The 20,392-nt window shown below is 36.3% G+C and overlaps 1 protein-coding gene across 3 annotated transcripts in view; it reads right to left on the bottom strand.

Annotated features, from left to right (window-relative positions):
• Window positions 1-229: 229 nt before the first annotated feature.
• The window catches only part of TDRD3 (tudor domain containing 3), a 100,279-nt gene continuing 80,116 nt past the window's right edge, over window positions 230-20,392 (bottom strand). For 2 of the 3 annotated variants that reach the window (XM_017815371.1, XM_017815372.1), the window contains 2 exons: window positions 5,963-6,099; window positions 230-1,780 (listed from right to left, as the gene is read on the bottom strand). In XM_017815371.1, coding sequence (XP_017670860.1) covers window positions 5,980-6,099 — 120 coding nt within the window. In that variant the 3' untranslated portion in view covers window positions 230-1,780; window positions 5,963-5,979. Of the gene's footprint in view, window positions 1,781-2,172; window positions 2,279-5,962; window positions 6,100-20,392 lie in introns of all 3 variants that reach the window. The other variant, XR_001874911.1, reaches the window with a different exon arrangement.

Genomic DNA, 20,392 nt, shown 5'->3' with positions numbered 1-20,392 from the left:
TTTATGAATTAGTTCACAGCACGAATGAAAGCCCAAAAGAACATAAAAATTATTTTAATTTCAGAAATTGCTTTGGTACACTGATTGTAGGACTTGTTTAATGCACATCCTATTTACAAAGAAAAATCAGAACTGCTTTTTAAAACAATGCATTTTTTTATGAAGCTGAATAGCTGCTGTCAGTGGTCTTAGCAATAATACTGGAAGTAAACATCCAACATCCAATGTATTAGATCTATAGTTTATTTATTTGCTGGTACAATTTAGCAGAACCGATCAGGATGATTCATAGTATTTGGAAAGTGGTTTCTAACTTAAATCTAACAAACTTCATAAAATTTGCTGTGTGTCAGTTAAAAGTGAAGAACTTTAATGTTGTACAGCTCATGTTTTAACTTCCAAAATTCTTTAGAATTCTTAGTGAGTTGCATCATAATTATCAAGAAGCTGCTTAGGATCCATTAAGGTAGCAAAACATTTGGTTCCTTACTATTCTGCAAATATTTATGTGATTGGTTAAGATGTGACTGCATTCAGACAGTAATCCATATTCTGTACTGCAGGTACATTCAGTTACATCCTCAATATAAAAGGTCTTATCATCCAAATAAACAAGGTTCTATTCAAACAGAGTTTTGTATGAGCACTCAGAGAAAAATTCAGTAGAATTAATTGTACAACTTATACCATCAATACATCTCTCAGGCATAATTCTATCCTTACAAAACTACCTCAAAACACGTGCTATTTCAAGTGATCAGAATAAAGCTTAGAAGGGATTTGCATGTTACATAGATTTTGAGTGCTTCTCAGATAAAGAAATAGTGAAATTTCAGCTATTTGTCATAATCACATAAGATTTGAAGATACAGCTTAGAATGAAAAGTAGTTTGACATAAGATTCTTCCAAGCACCAATGACAATAGAAAAAATTCTAGCAATATGAAGCAATAAAAGCAGAGTTTAAAGCTGCAAGAAAGTACCTACTATCCAACAGCTCACATGTGTGTGCATGTATACACAGTTATGCTTAAAATGGTCGTGCATCTTTAGGCATTTTTTGTTTAAATGACTTTTCTGTACCTTTTAGAAATATTTCTATTTCTGTAATATAAATATTCCTAAAAATAAAATGTTTACCTAAAATTATTTAGAAAAAGACTATTGAAACTGATGTTTTTCTTTTCTCCCCTTTGATCTTCTGGTCACAGATCATGAAAAACATAGTAGGCAAATATGTAATTTGGCCTTCAGCAACTTTGGAAAAAAAAACCACAGAAAACCCAGTCAAAACCTATTCAGAATTTTACTGTACAATAATTAGCTGAAACTTTTTTAACATGTTTACTAATGTTAGCCAAAAATCTAAATTAAATGCCCAATCCTGTCATCTTTTGAGAAAATATAAGTTTTAATTTTACTTTACTAGAAGCAATATTAGAATCAAAATCAGTTCAAAATTAATAAAAATCATGATACATTATTTTGTTAACTAACAGTGGAGGCTCAGTAAAAAGAATACAAGGCAAAGAATAGAATAGTGCACTGTGGTTTTATTGATGGCAGCAATGACAATTTGCCTCTTTCATATGTAAAAAGTATTCAGCTTCATTTATCTAAGAACTTTAAAAAAGTCTCTTGTGGTGTCAGGTCCAAATTCCTTCTGCTCACATGAGCTTTCTTTGTTCCATCCTGCTGTCTGGAAAAAGCCAGAATTTCCTCTAGAAGTCTTCAGCAAGTTGGAACTGCCAGTGAATTTCCGCCGACTCCAAGGAAGTTTCTAAATGAAAAAAATAAAATACTTTAGATAAGGATAAAAAAAATAATAGCACTCAAGAAACCATCACCACCCTCCATTCCTGGGCTCTTTGTGTAACATACGCTTTATTGTTACTTCATTTTCTTCTTCCAAAAGACTGGATATATGCTTTTCAGTAATTACAGGCAGAAGTCTTTAGAAGAATAAATCAGAAGGCTACGCTTCAGTGCAATAAATATGATTGGTCTAGTACAAAGAATACTTTCTGGTAATGACTTCTCTCTCACAAAAACACAGTTTCTCCATTGTTAAGGACTTTGAGACGGATTTTATAGCAAGTGTGACAAAGTTAAAATCAATTCTATCAGAGAGCAAAGGAAGACCCAAGAAACATATAATGACCAAGCACTCACAGGTCCACACTCACAGGTTCTTTCAAGCTCCTCCAAAAGCTACAATCCTTCAAAACACTCATTTCTGATTACTTGTTCCTCTTCTTTTTCAGACTATCATGACATTCTATACATAAAGTATAACATCAGGATGTATTTTTATTATTTTTAGATTCTAATTCTTATATCTTGACTCTCCAGGAGGAATACCTTATTTTACAGACCTGTTAAAGCTAGTATTTGAATCATACCCACATAAAATTCCTTCTGATAAAATTCTGAGTTAATGTTCTCCACCTCACACTGCTGGATATTAATAAAGGATAATTTATAGGTCAACTGCAACCACAGTGAGGTACTGACTACCCCATACTTCTGTTATTTCACCTTAACATGTCTACTCTATTCCTCTGTCCTCATAAAAATCACCAGGTCAAGACCTCCTGCAAGTGTGCAGCAATTGTTCTTAATATCCAAAGCTTTTAACACTGTGGCAAAAACCTCTTCAGAAGGCTAGAATCAGAATAGTTTGTGTTGGATGGGACCTCTAAAGGTTGTCTAGTCAAACCTCCCTGTAATGACCATGGACATCTTTAGCTATACCAGGTTGCTCAGAGTGCCTTCCAGCCTGACCCTGAAAGTTTCCAGAGATGGAGCATCCACCAGCTCTCTGGGCAACCTGTTCCAGTGTTTCGCCACTCTCATCTGCCTTGAATCCAGTTTGAATTGACCCTCTTTTAGTTTAAAACCACCACCAATATCACAAAAGGCCCTACTACAAAGTCTGTCTCCATCTTTTTTATAATGCCCTTTTAAGTACCAAAATGCCACACTAAGGTCCCTCTGGAGACTTCTCTTCCCCAGACAGAATAGTCCCCTGGATACAAACTCCACTTTTAAAAAACATTTCAGATTTTTAAAACTGAAACCTCCTCATACTTAAAATCCCATTACACTGTAGATGCTGATTTTTAAACTGATTATTTGGTAATACTAACTCCAGACTTGCGTGTGCAAATTCAACACCTGAATGAGTGTGCTGAACACTAATCCAGGAGGAAGAACAGCTTCACTGCTCCACCACTGCTAATAAATCCTCCCTGTCAAGTCAGGTAAGATTACACAGGTAGATCTAAGAGATTTGGGGTATAAAGTCATGCATCTACTGTATGAACTTTATGCTTCATCTTTGATACATCTCTATCATACTCAATACAAATATGGCCAGCAAACTTCAGTTTTAGTATTGTCTTAGTTGCCTTTGAGAACAAGACATGTTGGAATTTTAAATGTTATGAACTACAACATTAAAATTCTACAGAATTTACCAATTTATAATATAAAATAATAATCATCAAGGGTTCTACATCCCTCTTCACAAAAAAGACATTAAGTTACTTTATATAATAGATACTCCCTTTCAGTAAGTAAAGATGTCATTAATCAATGATCTGTTGAAGAGGTAAACATCCTTCAGAGGAAAACTGTGGTAAAATTACATCTTACTGGATCCCTTAAAACTTCCCTGATAAATCTGGTCTTCATTTAACAGGTTATCAAAAACTTGAAATAAGAACAATATGCCATGCTCTCAAAGGCTCTAAGGAATAAAAAGGAGGCAAAACCCATGCAGAAACCCACTTCTAGGAACGGACATTCAATATTCCTGAACTTTTACATGTCAAGACATTAAAGCTACATTGGTGTTGTACAAGTCCAGGCAAGCTGAAAGCAACTTAGAAAAGGACTGTGTTTGATTTTTCTGCCCATATTTAAAATCAGGGAAAAACTGATTACATCAATCCCTTGTTTTTGGTGAAGCTCAGTAGAAGGGAAAGGCTGTTATGGCTTATTTTCTGTAGTAGGTAGGTTTTGATACCACATCTGCTGTCCATTTAGATCAGGATCCAATTAGAATCTTTAAAACACCTGCAAGGAACAACTACCTGTACCTTACAAAGGCTGTTCCTTACTTGCCAACAATTCATTTACTTTTCTTGAGATACAGGAGTCACTATCACTCTCCCTGTCCCCTCACAGCTGACCAAAGCTAGTACAGTTTTCCAGATTCATACTGTAAAATTAGAGAAATACCAAAAATATTACCTAAAGACACAAAAAAATTCCCAGGTTTTGACTGCTGCGTACACTTGACACTTCAACTGATCACACTGACACACCATGGAGCCAATTGTGCAAGTTAAAACTTTACTCAGTGCATATGTCAGATTAATTTCTGCAGAAACTATCTGTAGGGATAGGCACAATTTCGGAAGAATCTGTGACAAAAAGCTAGAACTCCATTTCACATAGGAAGACTGTAAAATGCCTTCTTGAATGGGTTAGATGTTTTTTGTTTTCCTTCCTTCTGCATTTCAGAGAAAGTTGCAGGGAGAAGCTGTGAGCAAGCTCTCTCTTTCCCTGCTATGCAGAGAGAGAACACGTTTGCAGACATGTACAATACCGGGCCAGACAGGGTGGGAGAGCAGAGAGTCAAGATACAAAAAGCCTTGGAGAAGGTGGGGCATTGCCTTTTCGCCCTGGGGGCCCGGTGCATGCAGCATCGTTAAGAAGTGGTCCTTGTATCTGAAATAAACCCATTTTTTAATCCTTCCACTACCTTGCCATTCTTGGGAAGAATACCTGTGTATGTTTTACCTTACACTGTCTCTGACATGTTTATTGATATTGATGATACACTTACTTAAAATAGAAAATCAAATTATATAGGCAAAAATAGAATAATTTTCACCTTGGCAAGAGCCAGAAATAAAGTATGCTCTTACATTGCCAGTACTGCCCCAAATGAAAAAAGCATTTGAGCATATAATCAAAAAAGTAGAATCATGTTATTGCACATCAGAAATATCAAAAGGTGCAGAAATAAGCAACACCTGTTAAGCCAACAGAATGTGGAGGACTGGAGCAAGGAAAAGAACAAAAGTAAAAATAAATTGGCTAGTAAGTAAAAAAAAAAAATTCAGATTCAAGACAAAGAAACCTTGTAGATGCACATCAAGCAATATGTGGCTTACCAAAGCTTTCTTTATTCAAGATGCAATCCTTTGTAAATTAAGGATTTAGAAAATCAACAAGTAAAATGAAAGCAGTATAGTTTACGTGATTTGTTTAGTAAAATTACTGTAACTGTTTTATCTGGCTGCCCTTTTCAAATTTCTGAATGTATGCATCAGGTGTATTTTCTGAGGATGATATACAATCCCTTAATTTCTGGTAATTAATAAAGTATAGATGCAAGTATATCCTCAAGATTCAGAGTACAGTAAAAATTCTTTGGCCTTGTACCTCCCCATTCAATGGTGAACTCACAGATTTTATATTTTAGTGTTGCAAATTCTCCTTCGCATGCAAGTAAAACAACAGAAAGGACATTTATTCCCATGAATGGCTCATAAAAAGTAGAATATGGGATCTTGGACAGAGATAGACAGTCCTGAGTTGAGCAAGGACTGCAGCTACTTATTTCAGAGAAGCAGTTGGTCCAGTGTATGTGAATGAGAGAATCTTGCTGCTGCTCTCAGGTGAAAAAGTATCAGGTAAAAACTTGCTGAGCTGACATGAGTCTTGACATAAAGCAAAACCAAAAAGCTATTTACTGAAATGTTTTTATTGCCTTCCCTCTTCCCACAGGTATATTAAGTCTCTTTCTAAACCACAAAATCCAGAGAAACAGATATCCTACTTCTATAATAAATATACCAATATCCCTAAAAAAAAAGTAGAGAACAATCCAGACCTGCTTTTCTTGAAATCTAAACACATACATAAAATGCCAATATCTTGTATTTACCTTTTTTTCCTTATTCATTAGTTTCTAGCTCTGGGGGGTTGATAAAATTGTTGAGTAGGTCGTGTGGACCGTCTTGGCTGACCATCACCTCCTCTGCGGAATTCTAGAGTTTGCTCATATGTTTCTTCTTCGTCCTCCTGCAGGTAAATAGCATTGTTTTAAATAGAAGAGCTGGGAAATGCATTATACGTGAGTCGTTATATGCATACACACATCCACACATATATACGTGTATGGATGAATCCATGCACACATAGCAACTGCTGCTTCTGTGCTGAGGACCACTTAATGAAATAAGTGAGATATGGGAGTCGGTTTTTCAAACCTAGGAAAGCTAACAAAAACAAGCTGGAGAATCTCAAAACTCGATCCCCCAGGGAAGCAGCAGAAGTTATTAAATATATGTGGGGGGAGGAAAAATCATACATATTAAAGAAAAATTATTTTCCAAGAGTCATCCAGGCAACAAACTCAAGAAGCAAAGTAACCCTGATAACCTGCCAGAGCAAGAGAAAGCTTTCAGGAGTTCACAAATGTGTGTGGAATGAAATAAAAGAATTAGGAAATGGAAATACAAGGAACAGCATCTGGCAACATGCATGCTAGAAACATAGATCTGAAACAGCAGATAAAAATCTATGATGCAGTAATAATGAAAAAAGCCTACAAGCGTAGTGAACAATTTAGAGATGAATTTTCTATATGTTGCAATAATAAATATACCCCCTGAATAATGACAGGAGAGGTAATTATATATTTGCAATACTGTATTCACTCCTAGGTATCTCCACACCAGAAAGATATTGACAAATTACACAGAATTCAGGGGGAAGGGGGGGAAACAACCAACCAAAACGCAAAAATAATCAAGATACTGGAGAATGACTTACAAAGGACGAATAAAATAACTACATATTTACTTTGGTCAAGAAATATTGAGTGGAAAAATATCCATCTGGTGGAATATTTGAAGGTGGTGCACATTTAAGACAGAGAAAAATTTTAAGAGCATAAGAGTTTATAACATAGAGAAACAGAAGAAAAAAAATATAGGCTGAAAAAAAAAAGTTCCTGAAAATGAGTATGATTGTCAAACAGTGCCTCAGAAAAACAGTTATATTTTCATTTCTTTAATATCTTAACACTACACTGTAGCAGACACCAAGTCTAATGGGAACATGCAGGAAGAAATTTGCTTTTGGGAAAAAGTACTGAGTATGTAACTCTTAATCCTTTTCATTCACATCATAGGAGCATAGAGCAGCACAAAGCAAGAGCACTGAATGATTCATTAAACATTCATCAACAATTCCAACACCCAGCAACTGTCTGAGTGCAGCATGCACATAACAGAATAGGCAAGTCAGAGCAGCAAAATATTTCACTCTAAGCGACAGAAAGAAAAATCCTACAGCCTAAGTTTCTTTCTGTTGTGAAAAGTCAGATCTTACTCAAGAAACCTCTCTTTCTGAATTAGCTTCAACATCAATAAACATGCATTTTTGAAATAACAGTTACAGACAACCACATTCCTCATGGTAAGGTCTCCTATTTACAGGGCATATCTGTGGTCAGAGCTATATTTCAAGATTAAGCCTTACTACAGAGAGTCTTTCTGTAGAAGAAAACAGATTTTCAACACAACTGAATACAGTATAAATGATTTATATCTTTTACTTTCACTGTAGCCAAAAGCTGAAAAGCACAATTCTGCCATAAGACTTAGTTTTCTCAGTGTACTTTTACCACTTGTAGCACTATCAATTCCCTCATATAAAGAAGTTCAGAGATACTGACTATCAAAAAAAAAATCAATAGAGAAGTAGATGTCTAACACAAAGGTGCACATAGTTTGCAATATTACTAGCCCTAGTACAAACACTCAACTTAGTATATCAGGTAATCTCCTGTCACTGGCAACGCAAGCCACACTAGGATCAAAATGTTAAAAGGTAAGCTACATGATTGAAGTGGTCTAAACACCTTTAGCTCTTTCAGCATACTCTAAGAAACCTGAATAGCTGAAAATAGTTTCTATTGCCAAAAGAAAGATGCAATTGCAAGCCTTCTTAAAATTTTATGTCAAAGCTTCAGTCGAACATAAGACCACTCGTTCTTCAAAAAAAAACTGGTGAACTTTCTTGTGCTCAGTATCTGGATTTCTTAAAAACTAAATGGCATATTTACATTACTGAAAATTTAGCAATGTATATTGGTGTTTTCAAGAGACTGTAGCAAATCAAACATGAATCTTATATTTGGACACTTGGTGGTCTTTGCTCAGAAAGCACAAATTAAATAGCGAAGTGTATTGCACCTCACCTGTAATAGCCAACCTCTTTCTGAGGATTAGCATATCAGAGTAAATTTCTAGAGCAGCAAATCTTCATCAAATCTCAAATTTAATGTTGTGGATCCTTTGAACTCAGTAAAATCAAATTAAAATGAGAATTTTCTAACACATTTCTATTTTTGTGTAGTTGTCTTCACACATAGAATGAAAAGCTTCAGATGCATGCATTCCAAATCAAGTATTTTTACTGCAGTAGGCAAGAGTGAAATGTGAAATTACATTCACTTTCTTAAGGTTCTGAATAAAATGGCAGTGACAAATGCAGGAAATTATAATAACAAATGAGTAACGGAACACCTTTCAATTCCATACTCAGTGGCACACACAGTTACAGACTGCCTTGTTGAAGTCTGCCATCTTCACGTCAGATGACACATTGTCATTTGTTTCTTGGGTCTTACCTATTCACATTTGATCCTAAATGAATCTAACATTCTCCAAAATAACAATTTGCCAAGTCATATCTTTATTAAACATTTCTTGCTTTACCCTCAATCCACCACTGCTGATATTTCACCCTCTATTGCCATTTCATTTCCACAGAATCAAAGAACGGGTAAGATTCCAAGGGACCACAGTGGATCATCTGGTCCAACCTCCTGCTCAAGCAGGGTCATCCTAGAGCAGGATAGCACTGGATTGTGTTCAGACAGTTCTTGAATATCTCCAGTGAGGGAGACTCTACAACCTCTCTGGGAAACCTGTTCTAGTGCATGGTCATCTGCATAGTAAGGAAGTTCTTCTTCATATTCAGGTGGAACTTCCTGTGCAGCAGTTTCTGCCCATTGCATCTTGTCATACTGCTGGGCACCATCAAGAAGAGTCTGGCTTCATCCTCTTGGCACCCTCCCTTCAGATACTTATATATATTATTGAGATTCCACTCTCAGTCTTCTCTTCTCCATGCAAAACAGGCTCAGCCTATTCATCCTTATTTCTATTATAAGGAAATTCCTTATTTCCTTAAAGAAACCCTTAATTCCATTTTAAGTATTTTTATCTCACTTTACTTTAAAATCTCTCCACCCCACACTAAAAACTGTCATCCCTCTTCTGGAACACCATCCACTTTTTGCACTTAGTATCTCTTATGTTCACTTCCTTGTTTTTTCTGTTCTTCAACCAAAACCTTCACCTGTCTACATTTCTTCCATTCTAACTGCATTCGGTTAGGTCACACATCTTGCTACCAACTCTACTTTTCTAGTCTTTCTTACTGCTTGCTTGGGGCCTCTGGTGGTCTAGTGGTTAGGGTGCAGGACTCTCACCGCTGCGACCCGGGTTCGATTCCCAGCCCCCCGGGCAGATGGAGCTCGTCAGCCTTGTAAGGCAATCCATCTAAGAGAAGGTCACTCTAAACAAACCTACGTCCTGGGGACCTCACTGCCACTGTCCAAGTTTGCTTGTCCCCGGCAGATGAACCTCAGGATTAAAGGGTGGGCTCAGTTCAGCGCACGCTGTGTCTCACCTAAAAAAATCCACTGCGCAGGCTCGAAGGGTTAATGACCTTTCCCAAATCTTCGCTCGTGAAGACTGGCCATTATATACTGCTTGCTTTCAATGTATCAGTTGCTTGTGACTCATTCTAAATTATTCTTATCCATATAAAATCTAGATTAATTTTATAAAGCAAAGGTGGCCACAAATCTCAGAGCGTTTTCATTCTCCTTCTATTACCAGTAGAGGTTTTATATTAGTACACTGCTCCAAAACCTTATGTATTTTATAATCTCCATACTTCAGCTTATTATTCATTACCTAATACTCTAGGATCCAGGACTCAATACGCTAGTACTTAGACAATGCCCACCTAGGACTATGAACCCTGAGATCAAATGATAGCACTAATCGTAACTGCAAAAGACAGCAAAAAATGGCAGATCCATTGGCAAAAGCAAGGAAAGGTTCCCAATGCAAACAATGAAATTCAAAACTAAATTTCTGCAGTAACAGGGTTAGACTGACATGAGAGGGTGGAGCGTGTCAGCATTCTTTAGGTATTTAAAAAAAGAGGGTGAAAAGGGAAGCATAAGCCATTGGGAATTTCAGCTTCCACTCAATATTCTGCCATAAAAATCTGCAGTTACTTTTGATGTTTTTGTTCCATCTCATAAGACAGGCAAGAACTAAACAAGGGTGAAATGGGAATATATGCATACCTAGTGCTTTTATTTTGGACCCATATATTCTGAAGAGCTTGTAGCACCACCACCGTACTTGATCAGCTGAGCTTAGTGAATCCCACAAGTAACTTCAGTCCAGCCAAGTGACTACCAGCTTGCTTTCACATAAAAAATTCGATGGATTTCATAGCTGCAGAATATAGTTCTAAATCCAGCATCTAAAATACTTTAATAACCAATTTACTCCTAAAATTAACAATATTAGAGCAGAGTAAATGTATACTTCATTAAAAGCTTTCTCATTTCATTTCAACTGCAAGACCTCTTTCAGTGCATTCAAAAAAACTGTTTAGAAACTCTTCTTTTTAAACACAGACCTTGCAGTGAAAACTTACTGTATAACTTCTGAGAACAACGAATAGCTGGATTACATTAAAGAGCCAGACAGAAGTTATGCATCGACAGAAAAGCTCTGCTGAATGCTGTGCTCACATATATTTAGGATGCAGTTGCAAGCCACAGCTGAGCAGCTCCTGCACTTTGCCACTTACAAACTAGTTACCTCTGTCTATTACTGCTTACAAATGGAAAATTCTGCTCCGTTCACTGGGCCCTTCTATTAAGGCTTTTCAATCGTAGCTCTCTGTGGGCTATTAAGAGATGAGCACTCAGGCCTGTGCAAGGAGGCATGAAGAAGCAGAGTGGGGCCAGGGACTGTGGGACAAAGAAGAGACAGCAAGGCAAAGAAAGCAGAAGACATTTTCCATTTCAGTAGTGTCAAACCACTGCTCCAGTTTAAGCTGTAGTTTTAACTTCACCCACACACTCAGTGCATGGGGAACTTGCTGGATTCAGTATAAAGAGTGTTGGCTTCCTTGCAAAGAGACCTTTACTTCCATGACCATTTCAAATTCTATTTCATAATCCAGATTTAATGCCTCTTTGCATTGCCCACTATGCTGCCAACAGCAGCCTCCTGCTGTTAACACACAAGTGATCTCTTTTTTGCTGGTTGAATTCCTTTCTTAAAATTTGCTTCTTTCACCTAATCATCCAGTGTTGATCTCCTTGAGTACTTTTTTCGGTTTTGCATTTTCTACTTACCCACACTTGTATCAACTGAAAACAGATTGCAAGACATTCCAGATGTAACAAAAAACAAAAACAAAGAGAAAAACTATACTATGTCCATAATGAGAAATTCACAAGTCTTAGAAATAGCTAAATGTAATTATTTTATATGCAATATATTATATATCCTATATTTGCAAGGAAAAAAATAATTGGCTGAAGTGCCAACAGTATTTCCTTAAACTTTTACTTTATCTGGATTCTTTGTACTCCAGACTAATTAAGAATGAAAAAGTATTTTGTAGGGGGAAAAAAAACAGTTTAAAGTTAGAAATTTTAGAGTGGCTTTGGGCCATAATTTCAAAAATTACTATCAAATGAGGTGTAAAAATTCCAAGTAAAAGGGAAATTATGACTGAAATAGATTTTTTAAGGATCTTAACCAAGTACTGACCTTGTGACAGAAGCTTTTTGAGGTGTCTATTACAGAATTATTCAACATATTTGTTCTTGATCAATTTTCTTTGCAAGTTAGGTTTGTTACTTAAAATATCAGTTCCTTTCACAGAGTAATCTTGCAGAGTAATCTTCGTAAGCCTGCAGATGCTCACAATTTTATTTTTTTTTCCACAGTACACATCTATATTAGAGTGGGCCTGTGGGCACTCAAATTTCTGAGTTAAATTATGAATGAGAGGACCAAGGTTATACTACTAGACCTGCACACAGCTGATCCCTCACTGACATCAGATCATTAATATAAACTCATAGCCCTATTAATGCATTATCTTCTGTCTGTAAAGGATATGCAGGATAAAAAATTGTAAAGGATTTATAGGGTATACAAGTTCTTCTACTACTTGAAAATCATGATCCAATAAGCACCTCACTGCACACAGGACATTACAAGCATTAGATAATTAGTACAGGTACTATACAGATGCATATAAACTCGTATATGCTACATGTATAGTCCTCCATATGTAATTCTGCTTTAACTTTTACATCAAAACCATCAATAGCTTTGCTGAAGTTTTTAGGTTTAGCTTCATTACAGTAAACTATGTAAGACTAGTGATGGAAATGTCAAGTGTTTTACAGCAACTTGTAAGAAATTTACTGCAAATTTAATTGTCCTTAAAGGGAAACAACTGATTTACTGTATGGTACTGTATGATTTACTAAAAACATCTAAGACCGTGAACTGCAACTACACAATTATTGTTTGTTGCCATTCTGTGTGCAGCCAGGATAATTCCTACCCACTTACAAAACTTTTTAATCTACTATACTAGTGACATCTTTCTCTCCTTTAATGTTTCTCAAATTCTATTAGATTTTGCTGTACTATACAAATAAAACCCTACAATGTATTTTCAAGATCCGTACAAAGCCTTTTATGCAAGTCAGAAATTCAGTTCATTGCTTCCCTAATAGAGAAGCAGTCAATTTCAACAGTTTGTTACAACAAACTTGCTGTAATGTCATTTAAAAAAATAACACAGAACAGTAAAACAATAAAACATATACCCCTTGTTTCCCTTATTTATAATTAGAAAAAGGAAATGATCCTTATGAGGGTATGCCTTTTTCTCCACCGAACACACATGGGCCACAAGAAAATATGTTCCTAACTACGGTATGTAAAACTAGGTCACATGAAGCTGTACCATCACAACTGATGCTTTTGCATTTTCCAAATTTCAAGATGACCCTTCCTCGAGCAGTCTTTTATTTAGCATCTGAAGTAAGTTTATGGTAATAAATATTTTCTGTTGACTTTCACTAACCAAACATCAGAAGTCAAATAATTTTACATTTTCTAGCCAGTTTTTGTAAAATTCTACAAAGCATTCTTCAGGACCAGCAATTTATCAATTAATGTCTTATTACACAGTAATTAGAGATACTAAATTTATAATAAAATTATTTGGTAATCCTGAAAAAATTAACATACACTACTATTTTTAATTAGAATTACCTCATTTTTCCTCTGCTGAAAATATAAAGCAGCTGAGTTTCAAAATCAGATAATTTTTAAATTATTCTGTTAAAACCATAACACATCCTGACTTTCAAGTGAAGCAATAACCATTAGATAGTAAGTGACAGAAAATCTGTAGATTCTTCAGAAAAAAAAAAAATCAAGAAATGGAAAATAAATGGATGGGCATGGAAAATTATTCTGTACTTAATCTGTTCCAACTAAAAGCAACACAACAGTTAATGTGGAATCAGACATTTCTTTGTACTTCATTGTTTCAGCTGTGGAAAAAGTAACGTATTTGGAATGTGGAATCAGACATTTCTTTGCACTTCATTGTTTCAACTGTGGAAAAAGTAATGAATTTTAAAAATTCCTTACAAATACATTTTTAAACCATTCAGACCATATCCATTTTATCAGTAAAACCTTCTTCACTGAGCAGTATCAATATCAAACTATAAATATTTAAAGGTTTATTCTCAAACAATTTCTAAAAGAAAAGTGGATGCACTAAAGTGACTTATTCTATAAAAATTAACACACAACCAAGGGACACATAGGGTTTTCTCAATTTGTCAAGAAGAAAGCCATAAAGTGGAAGTGGAAATGTTTTGAACAGGATAGTAATACAGACTATCCTAAATATATAGCAAAAAAGAATATTTGCATATACTTGGAAAAAATTCAGTTTCTTTGCACTAAGTGCACTTGTGAACCAAACTATACTCTTCCATGGAAGGGGGTGAGGGGGAAGTATTTGCTGTATCACTGGACTTATTTTTAGCATGTAAACAGAAAATCCTGCCAACAAAAATTTCAGAAAAAAAGGCAGCTATGAGAAATTATCTAATGCTTTCCTGATAAGGCACAAAATCACTACCAAAACCTAAACAGGGAATAAGGGAGCTTTGGTGACATTTTAGGTGAAAAAGAAGGACGTGTGCATACCCTGACCCATGGCATGATTTGACATATGAATCTCCAAAGTCACACAGGGAGATGTATATTCAGTAAAAAAAAAGCCTATGTGAATTTATTTGTGAATAACTGCACACACACACACACAAAATATTAGGAAGTTAAACATGGCAAAAGGTATTTCAGTAAATATGGAGAAAATTTTAAACAGATATATATCCCAACTCCAAAATAAAAATCAAAACAAAACTGCATACAGGTAGTGAAGACACAAAAATTTAAGGGAAACTGTCCATGAGACAACACAGTTCAGCCCCATAAAAGAGAGAGTATCTTAACTTGAAAGTTAGGACCTCTACATTATTTATATCCCATATGCTTTACATTTTGAAATAAAATAGGCCGAATTGCACCTTTTAGTTAATAACCATGACTTAAAAAAAAACAACAACAAAAAAAAAAACGAGGGACCATGTCACCCTGCAAGTTCTGTAATAAGTTCAAAAAATGATGATGGGCAAAATATGCTTAAAAGCATTAGGAATCTTTTATACTGCTACGGGATAGAACAGTTGGTGGCTGATCACAGGCGGTGTTCCCCAGGGCTCAGTACTGGGGCCAGTTATGTTTAACATATTTATGAGTGATCTGGACAAGGGGATCGAGTGCTCCATCAGTCACTTTGCAGATGACACCAGGTTGGGAGGCAGCGTTGATCTGCTGGAGGGTAGGAAGGCTCTGCAGATGGATAGTCTGGATCAATGGGCTGGGGCCAATTATATTAGGTTCAACAAGGTCAAGTGCTGTGTCCTGCACTTTGGCCACAACAACCCCATACAGCACTACAGGTTGGGAGAAGAGTGGCTGGAAAGCTGCCTGGCAGAAAAGGACCTGGGGGTGCTGGTTGACAGCTGGTTGAACGTGAGCCAGCAGTGTGCCCAGGCAGCCAAGAAAGCCAATGGCATCGTGGTTTGGATCAGAAATAATGTGGCCAGCAGGACCAAGGCACTGATCATCTCCCTCTACTCAGCACTGGTGAGGCTGCACCTTGAATCCTGTGTTCAGTTTTGGGCCCCTCACTACAAGAAAGACGTGGAGGTGCTGGAAGAAGTCCAGAGAAGGGCAACGAAGCTGGTGAAGGGTCTGGAGCACAAGCCCTATGAGGAGCAGTTGAGGGAGCTGGGGGTGTTTAGCCCGGAGAAAAGGAGAGTCAGGGGAGACCTTATCACTCTACAACTACCAGAAAGGAGGTTGTAGCAATGTGGGGTTGGTCCTCTCTCCTAAGTAACAAGCAATAGTACAAGAGGAAATGACCTCAAGTTGTTCCAGGGGAGGTTTAGACTGGATATTTAGAAAATGTCTTCATAGAAAGGGAGGCCAAGCCTTGGTGCAGGCTGTCCAGGTAAGTGGTTGAGTCACCATCCCTGAAAGGATTTAAAAGATGTGTAGATGTGGCACTTAGTGATATGGTTTAGCGGTGGACTTGGCAGTGCTGGTTTGACTGGGTGATCCTGAAGGTCTTTGCCAACTCAAACAATTCTATTATTCTAAGTCTGTAATATCCAATCTTCAACAATTTTTATATCTACACAGAATGAGGTAATAAGTTAGGAACAAAGTAAAAAAAAAAACAAAACAAACCACAAAATTTTCCATGTGTAAGAAAGTAAAAACACGGCATAATAACCCCTCTCCAGAACGAATTTACTCACATTCACAGTACTTCCCACTTTGATATAGGGGGAAGGCCATTTCCAGGTTGAGTGATGAACCTTTGTTGAGTAGCTCCCTCCTGTAACTGGCCTGGACTTGTGGGAGATTCAGCTCTGTCACTGAGGACTAAACTTCTCTCCCCAGACAGTGATGAAACTCTAGGACTTATGATGCAATTTCCAATGGCTGGACCTTGAAATGCCCAGGAGTGAGGATTGCTGACAAAACCTGATGTGTGTCCGACATCAAAAGGAGGCTGATTATGTGCACAGGCAAAAGAAGCGAGACTGGAATGGGTCAAGAAGGATTGCAAGCAAGAAGGGAAACCTCACAAGTCTGCATCCAATAGCTTGAAAAAAATTTTACTTTCCATCCCAGCACTCAAGAATGCTCATCAGCAGAGCTACATTGAAACACCACTGCAGGAGCTCTGTCAGGAAAAGAACAAAGATTACTGCAATAGCTAAACACTACTGCTTTCATTTGCTCCTATATGCCATTGGAAGTCCTATATGAGCAAATACAGTCCAGGGAGAGAACAAAAATGCCCAGATGAGAAAACAGATGAATGCCAGAAACAAATTCAAAAAGGAAACAGGATACTATTACATAACTATATAAACCTTTTCAGCAAAATACTTTATCATCATGAACCTATATGAAATAAGCTCTCAAGATTTTCAGTAAGAAGTCAGAAATAACATTTCCAATTAGGTACTACAGAAAACAAAACAAAACACACAACCCCTCCCGCATAAAAAAAACAAACCCCACTAAAAAAACCCCACACCAAGATAAAAAGAAACGACCACCAATAAATGGCCTTCATAAGTGTGGGAGAATCTGAAACAATCTTTTTGAGCAATGAGATAGTCCCTGATATCCTCCTGCATAACAGCATGTCTCACGTTATAAAGTTAGAAGATCCTTCAACATGTGACATACAAAATAAATGCATAAAACATGGGAAAAACCACCCTCTATATAGCTATCACATTTATTGCTTTCTTATTAACCAGCTCTCACTCTTATTAGCAAAAAAGGCATTCCCTTTGGCAAAGAGCTCTTCAACACAAAAAACCAAAACCAAACCAAAACAAAGAAAAAAACCCCACAAAAACCAAACCAACTCCCTCAATCTCCCAGTCTCAAAAAAGAAAACCAGAAAGAATAATTCCCTATGCTCTAACACCTATGAGGAAAAACAAATCACCTTTCTGAAAAAAAGGCATGCCTTCAGAGTCAGCTTCTTCTTTTAGTTCTTACATTACAGAAGATTTCTTTTTTGCAGATATTATTACTGATAACACTTGCAGGTCATCAAACAAGGAAAAAAACCCTCAAGCATTCCAGATATTAACCATCCCTGTACAAGGAAACTTCAGTGCATTAAAGAATGCATCTATTCAACATGCACTGTATACAGAAGGAGGAGTAAGATCTGGTATCATACACACATAGCCCACTACAGATTATATTTGTCAGAGGTTCTCTTCTGCAATACCAAGCCAAGAGTATCATGTCTCTTGCCTAGAAAGCAACCAGTCAGGAATACTACACCAATTCCTCCAATTTCCTCTTTAATCAAAATCCTTTGAAATAACCAGTGAAATGTGGACAAACTCAGAACAGTGAAAGGTGAAGGAAACAGGAAAACAGCAATGAGAAGAACAGTCCAGACATTTTTACACAACAAACTTCTTTTACTTACTCAGCATATTCAATCCCAACACACGCAATACAGAGAAATCCAAGCATAAATACTTCAGAATTCTCAAAATGAGAATCTGAAGAACTTTTAATCACATGAGAACAGGATCAAAAACAATACTTAAACCAGGTTAAGCTATGCTATCTCAAAATAAAACTGCAAGTCACTTTAAAGGAAGGTATTTAGTGAGAAACAGTATCTCTCAAAATAAATGAACTAAGGAGCCCATATGCAGCCCCAAATAATGATTCATCATTGTGTGCAATTACAATTAATAACAAGGGGCTGAGGGGACAAGCATAATGCTCCAAGTGTGCTGCTTTAACTGTCCCACCTATTTTCAATAACTATAAACTCCAAGAAGAATGTGTTCCTAATCCAACTTGTACAGCTGGTGATAATTTGCAATAGAATTTCATAGTCTGATGAATACAAAATGCTCAAATTGAAGACTCAAACATATTTTGCGATGCCTAACGATACAGACAGAAAATAGAAAACCAGTTTTATGCCCACTTACTATAAATTATCTCCTCAACTGAAATATACCTGCTTTTAGTTTATGAAAAAGCAAAATGCAGTTCCTTAACCACCTTTCAATGTCACTTATTACATTTGCAGTAAGGGTTAGTAACTTTCAGAGTCAAATTGTGAACATGTCTATATTCCAACGTGGATACAACACGCTAGAGTTTGAAAAACTATGTAGTTTCTACAGGATATAGGTGCTAAAGAAAAACACTTACTAGCAGATTAACAGGATAAGTGGTTTCCATAATGTTTGTCTCAAAATAATGCCCCTCAAAAGAAGGTTGGGGAAATAAATAAATTACATAAAGAATTATCCTGACAGAACCTGAAGGTTAATTGTATGTAGGGCATGTATGATGATGCTCTGCAAAAGACATGATGGAATTTGAGGCAATATTTCCAGTAAGTAGAAAAGGTCTCTGGTAAGGGAAAAAAAGTTTAAGATAGACTCCAAAAAGCAATTTTTCAGCCTGGCAGGACAGAGGCAACTGAAATCACAACAAACTGATAAGATAAAAATAAGGCACATCCCGACAAAATTATTGAATATATCTTATTTGCTTTCATAAAGCCAAATTATATCCTTTTGTGGAAACTAAGTTTACACTAATAATGTTTTAGATGGATTTCAATAAATATCCACCTCCACTCAGGAAGATGAGCAGTCCAAAATACTCAGCTGTCATTAATTAATTGAGTCACTGAATTATTATGAACTGTAAAATTAATCGAGAGATTTTCCTAACATTAAAGAAGCCAAAGAATTAAAGACATCAAGTTCTTCTCTGATGCAATATTCAGGGACATTTTTTCTACAGGAATCTTAGAACTGATCAAGTAGACTGTACCATTCGCTTTTAACAGCTTTGGTTTTAGTGTAGTCAGTGAGGACAGAAGTTAGATAAGAGACCCAACCAACACACATATATCTACTGCACCTACTTAATTATTCAATGGGAAAGATTTCCTGCTTGACTCACAACACGAAAAGACCATAGTGCGGTGCCAAGGCCTTCAAGGCTTAAGAGTCATAAAGAAATGGCACCCAATCCTTCAAGGAGGTATTTGTCTGTCATAAATAAAGGCACCGGAATAAGGTTTAAAACCTCCATAAAACATACAGGAAAAAGTCTTCCCCAGCTTAAAGAGGCAGCTGCCAGCCTTTGCCATTTAGTGGTTGTCAGTTGCTCTTTACATTGCTGGAAAGAGGTTCAAACACGTTCAGAAAACTCACTTACCTGAAACAGGGGATAGGTATAAGCAAGACCTGAATTATAGTTTTAAGGTAACACATGTAGAAGCTCTTAGAGCTCTGCGCAAGACACAAAGATATCAATTTGAGCTCTCAAATGTCTGCCAGAATGAATTAACTGTAATCCAAGATCCTTTGCTATTTTCTTTCCTCAGCTCATTCATTCCTGGAGGAATGAGTTGAGGAAAGCTGCAAAGTGGATTTTCAGTCTCCACTGAACAGAACAAATTACAGAAAAACTAGGAATATGTATAATACTTATGCCTTAAAAATAATTTTTGCTTTCTTACATCTTTATGCAGAAATACAGTGCAAGATACAGAAAGAGGAAACTAATCTAAACTACAAACTTCATAATTAGAATTTTTAGAGTAATTAGAAATACTGTAAGCAAAGAGTTCACATGAATTCTAGCTTGTTTTGAGAGTAATCAGATAAGACCATAACATTTATAGGTGAAACTACATAACATATATAGGGAACACTATGATCTTTATTTCCTTCATACAGTAATAACAAACAAAACAAAACAAGAAGGTAATTGTAGTGTAAATGGGGTGGGAAAAGGCCTATCGTAAGACTAAAGAAATAGAGGATTAAAAACAGAGTAAGGACTTACTAGGCTTTAGGGAAAAATGTCACACAACGAACACTTAGGCTACAAATTTTCATAATTTATTGAGGAAAAAAATCCTACAAATTAGAGAATAAAATTAAGACTTAGAGTTTAAAGTATTATCTTGACTTTATTTTTTTTTTTCCACAGAACAA

Source organism: Lepidothrix coronata, unplaced genomic scaffold (genome assembly GCF_001604755.1).
Source record: "Lepidothrix coronata isolate B3197 unplaced genomic scaffold, Lepidothrix_coronata-1.0 Scaffold50, whole genome shotgun sequence".
NCBI classification, from domain to species: Eukaryota; Metazoa; Chordata; class Aves; order Passeriformes; family Pipridae; genus Lepidothrix; species Lepidothrix coronata.
The sequence above is the reverse complement of the archived record's forward strand: the minus strand, read 5'-3'. Positions and strand labels throughout refer to the sequence as shown.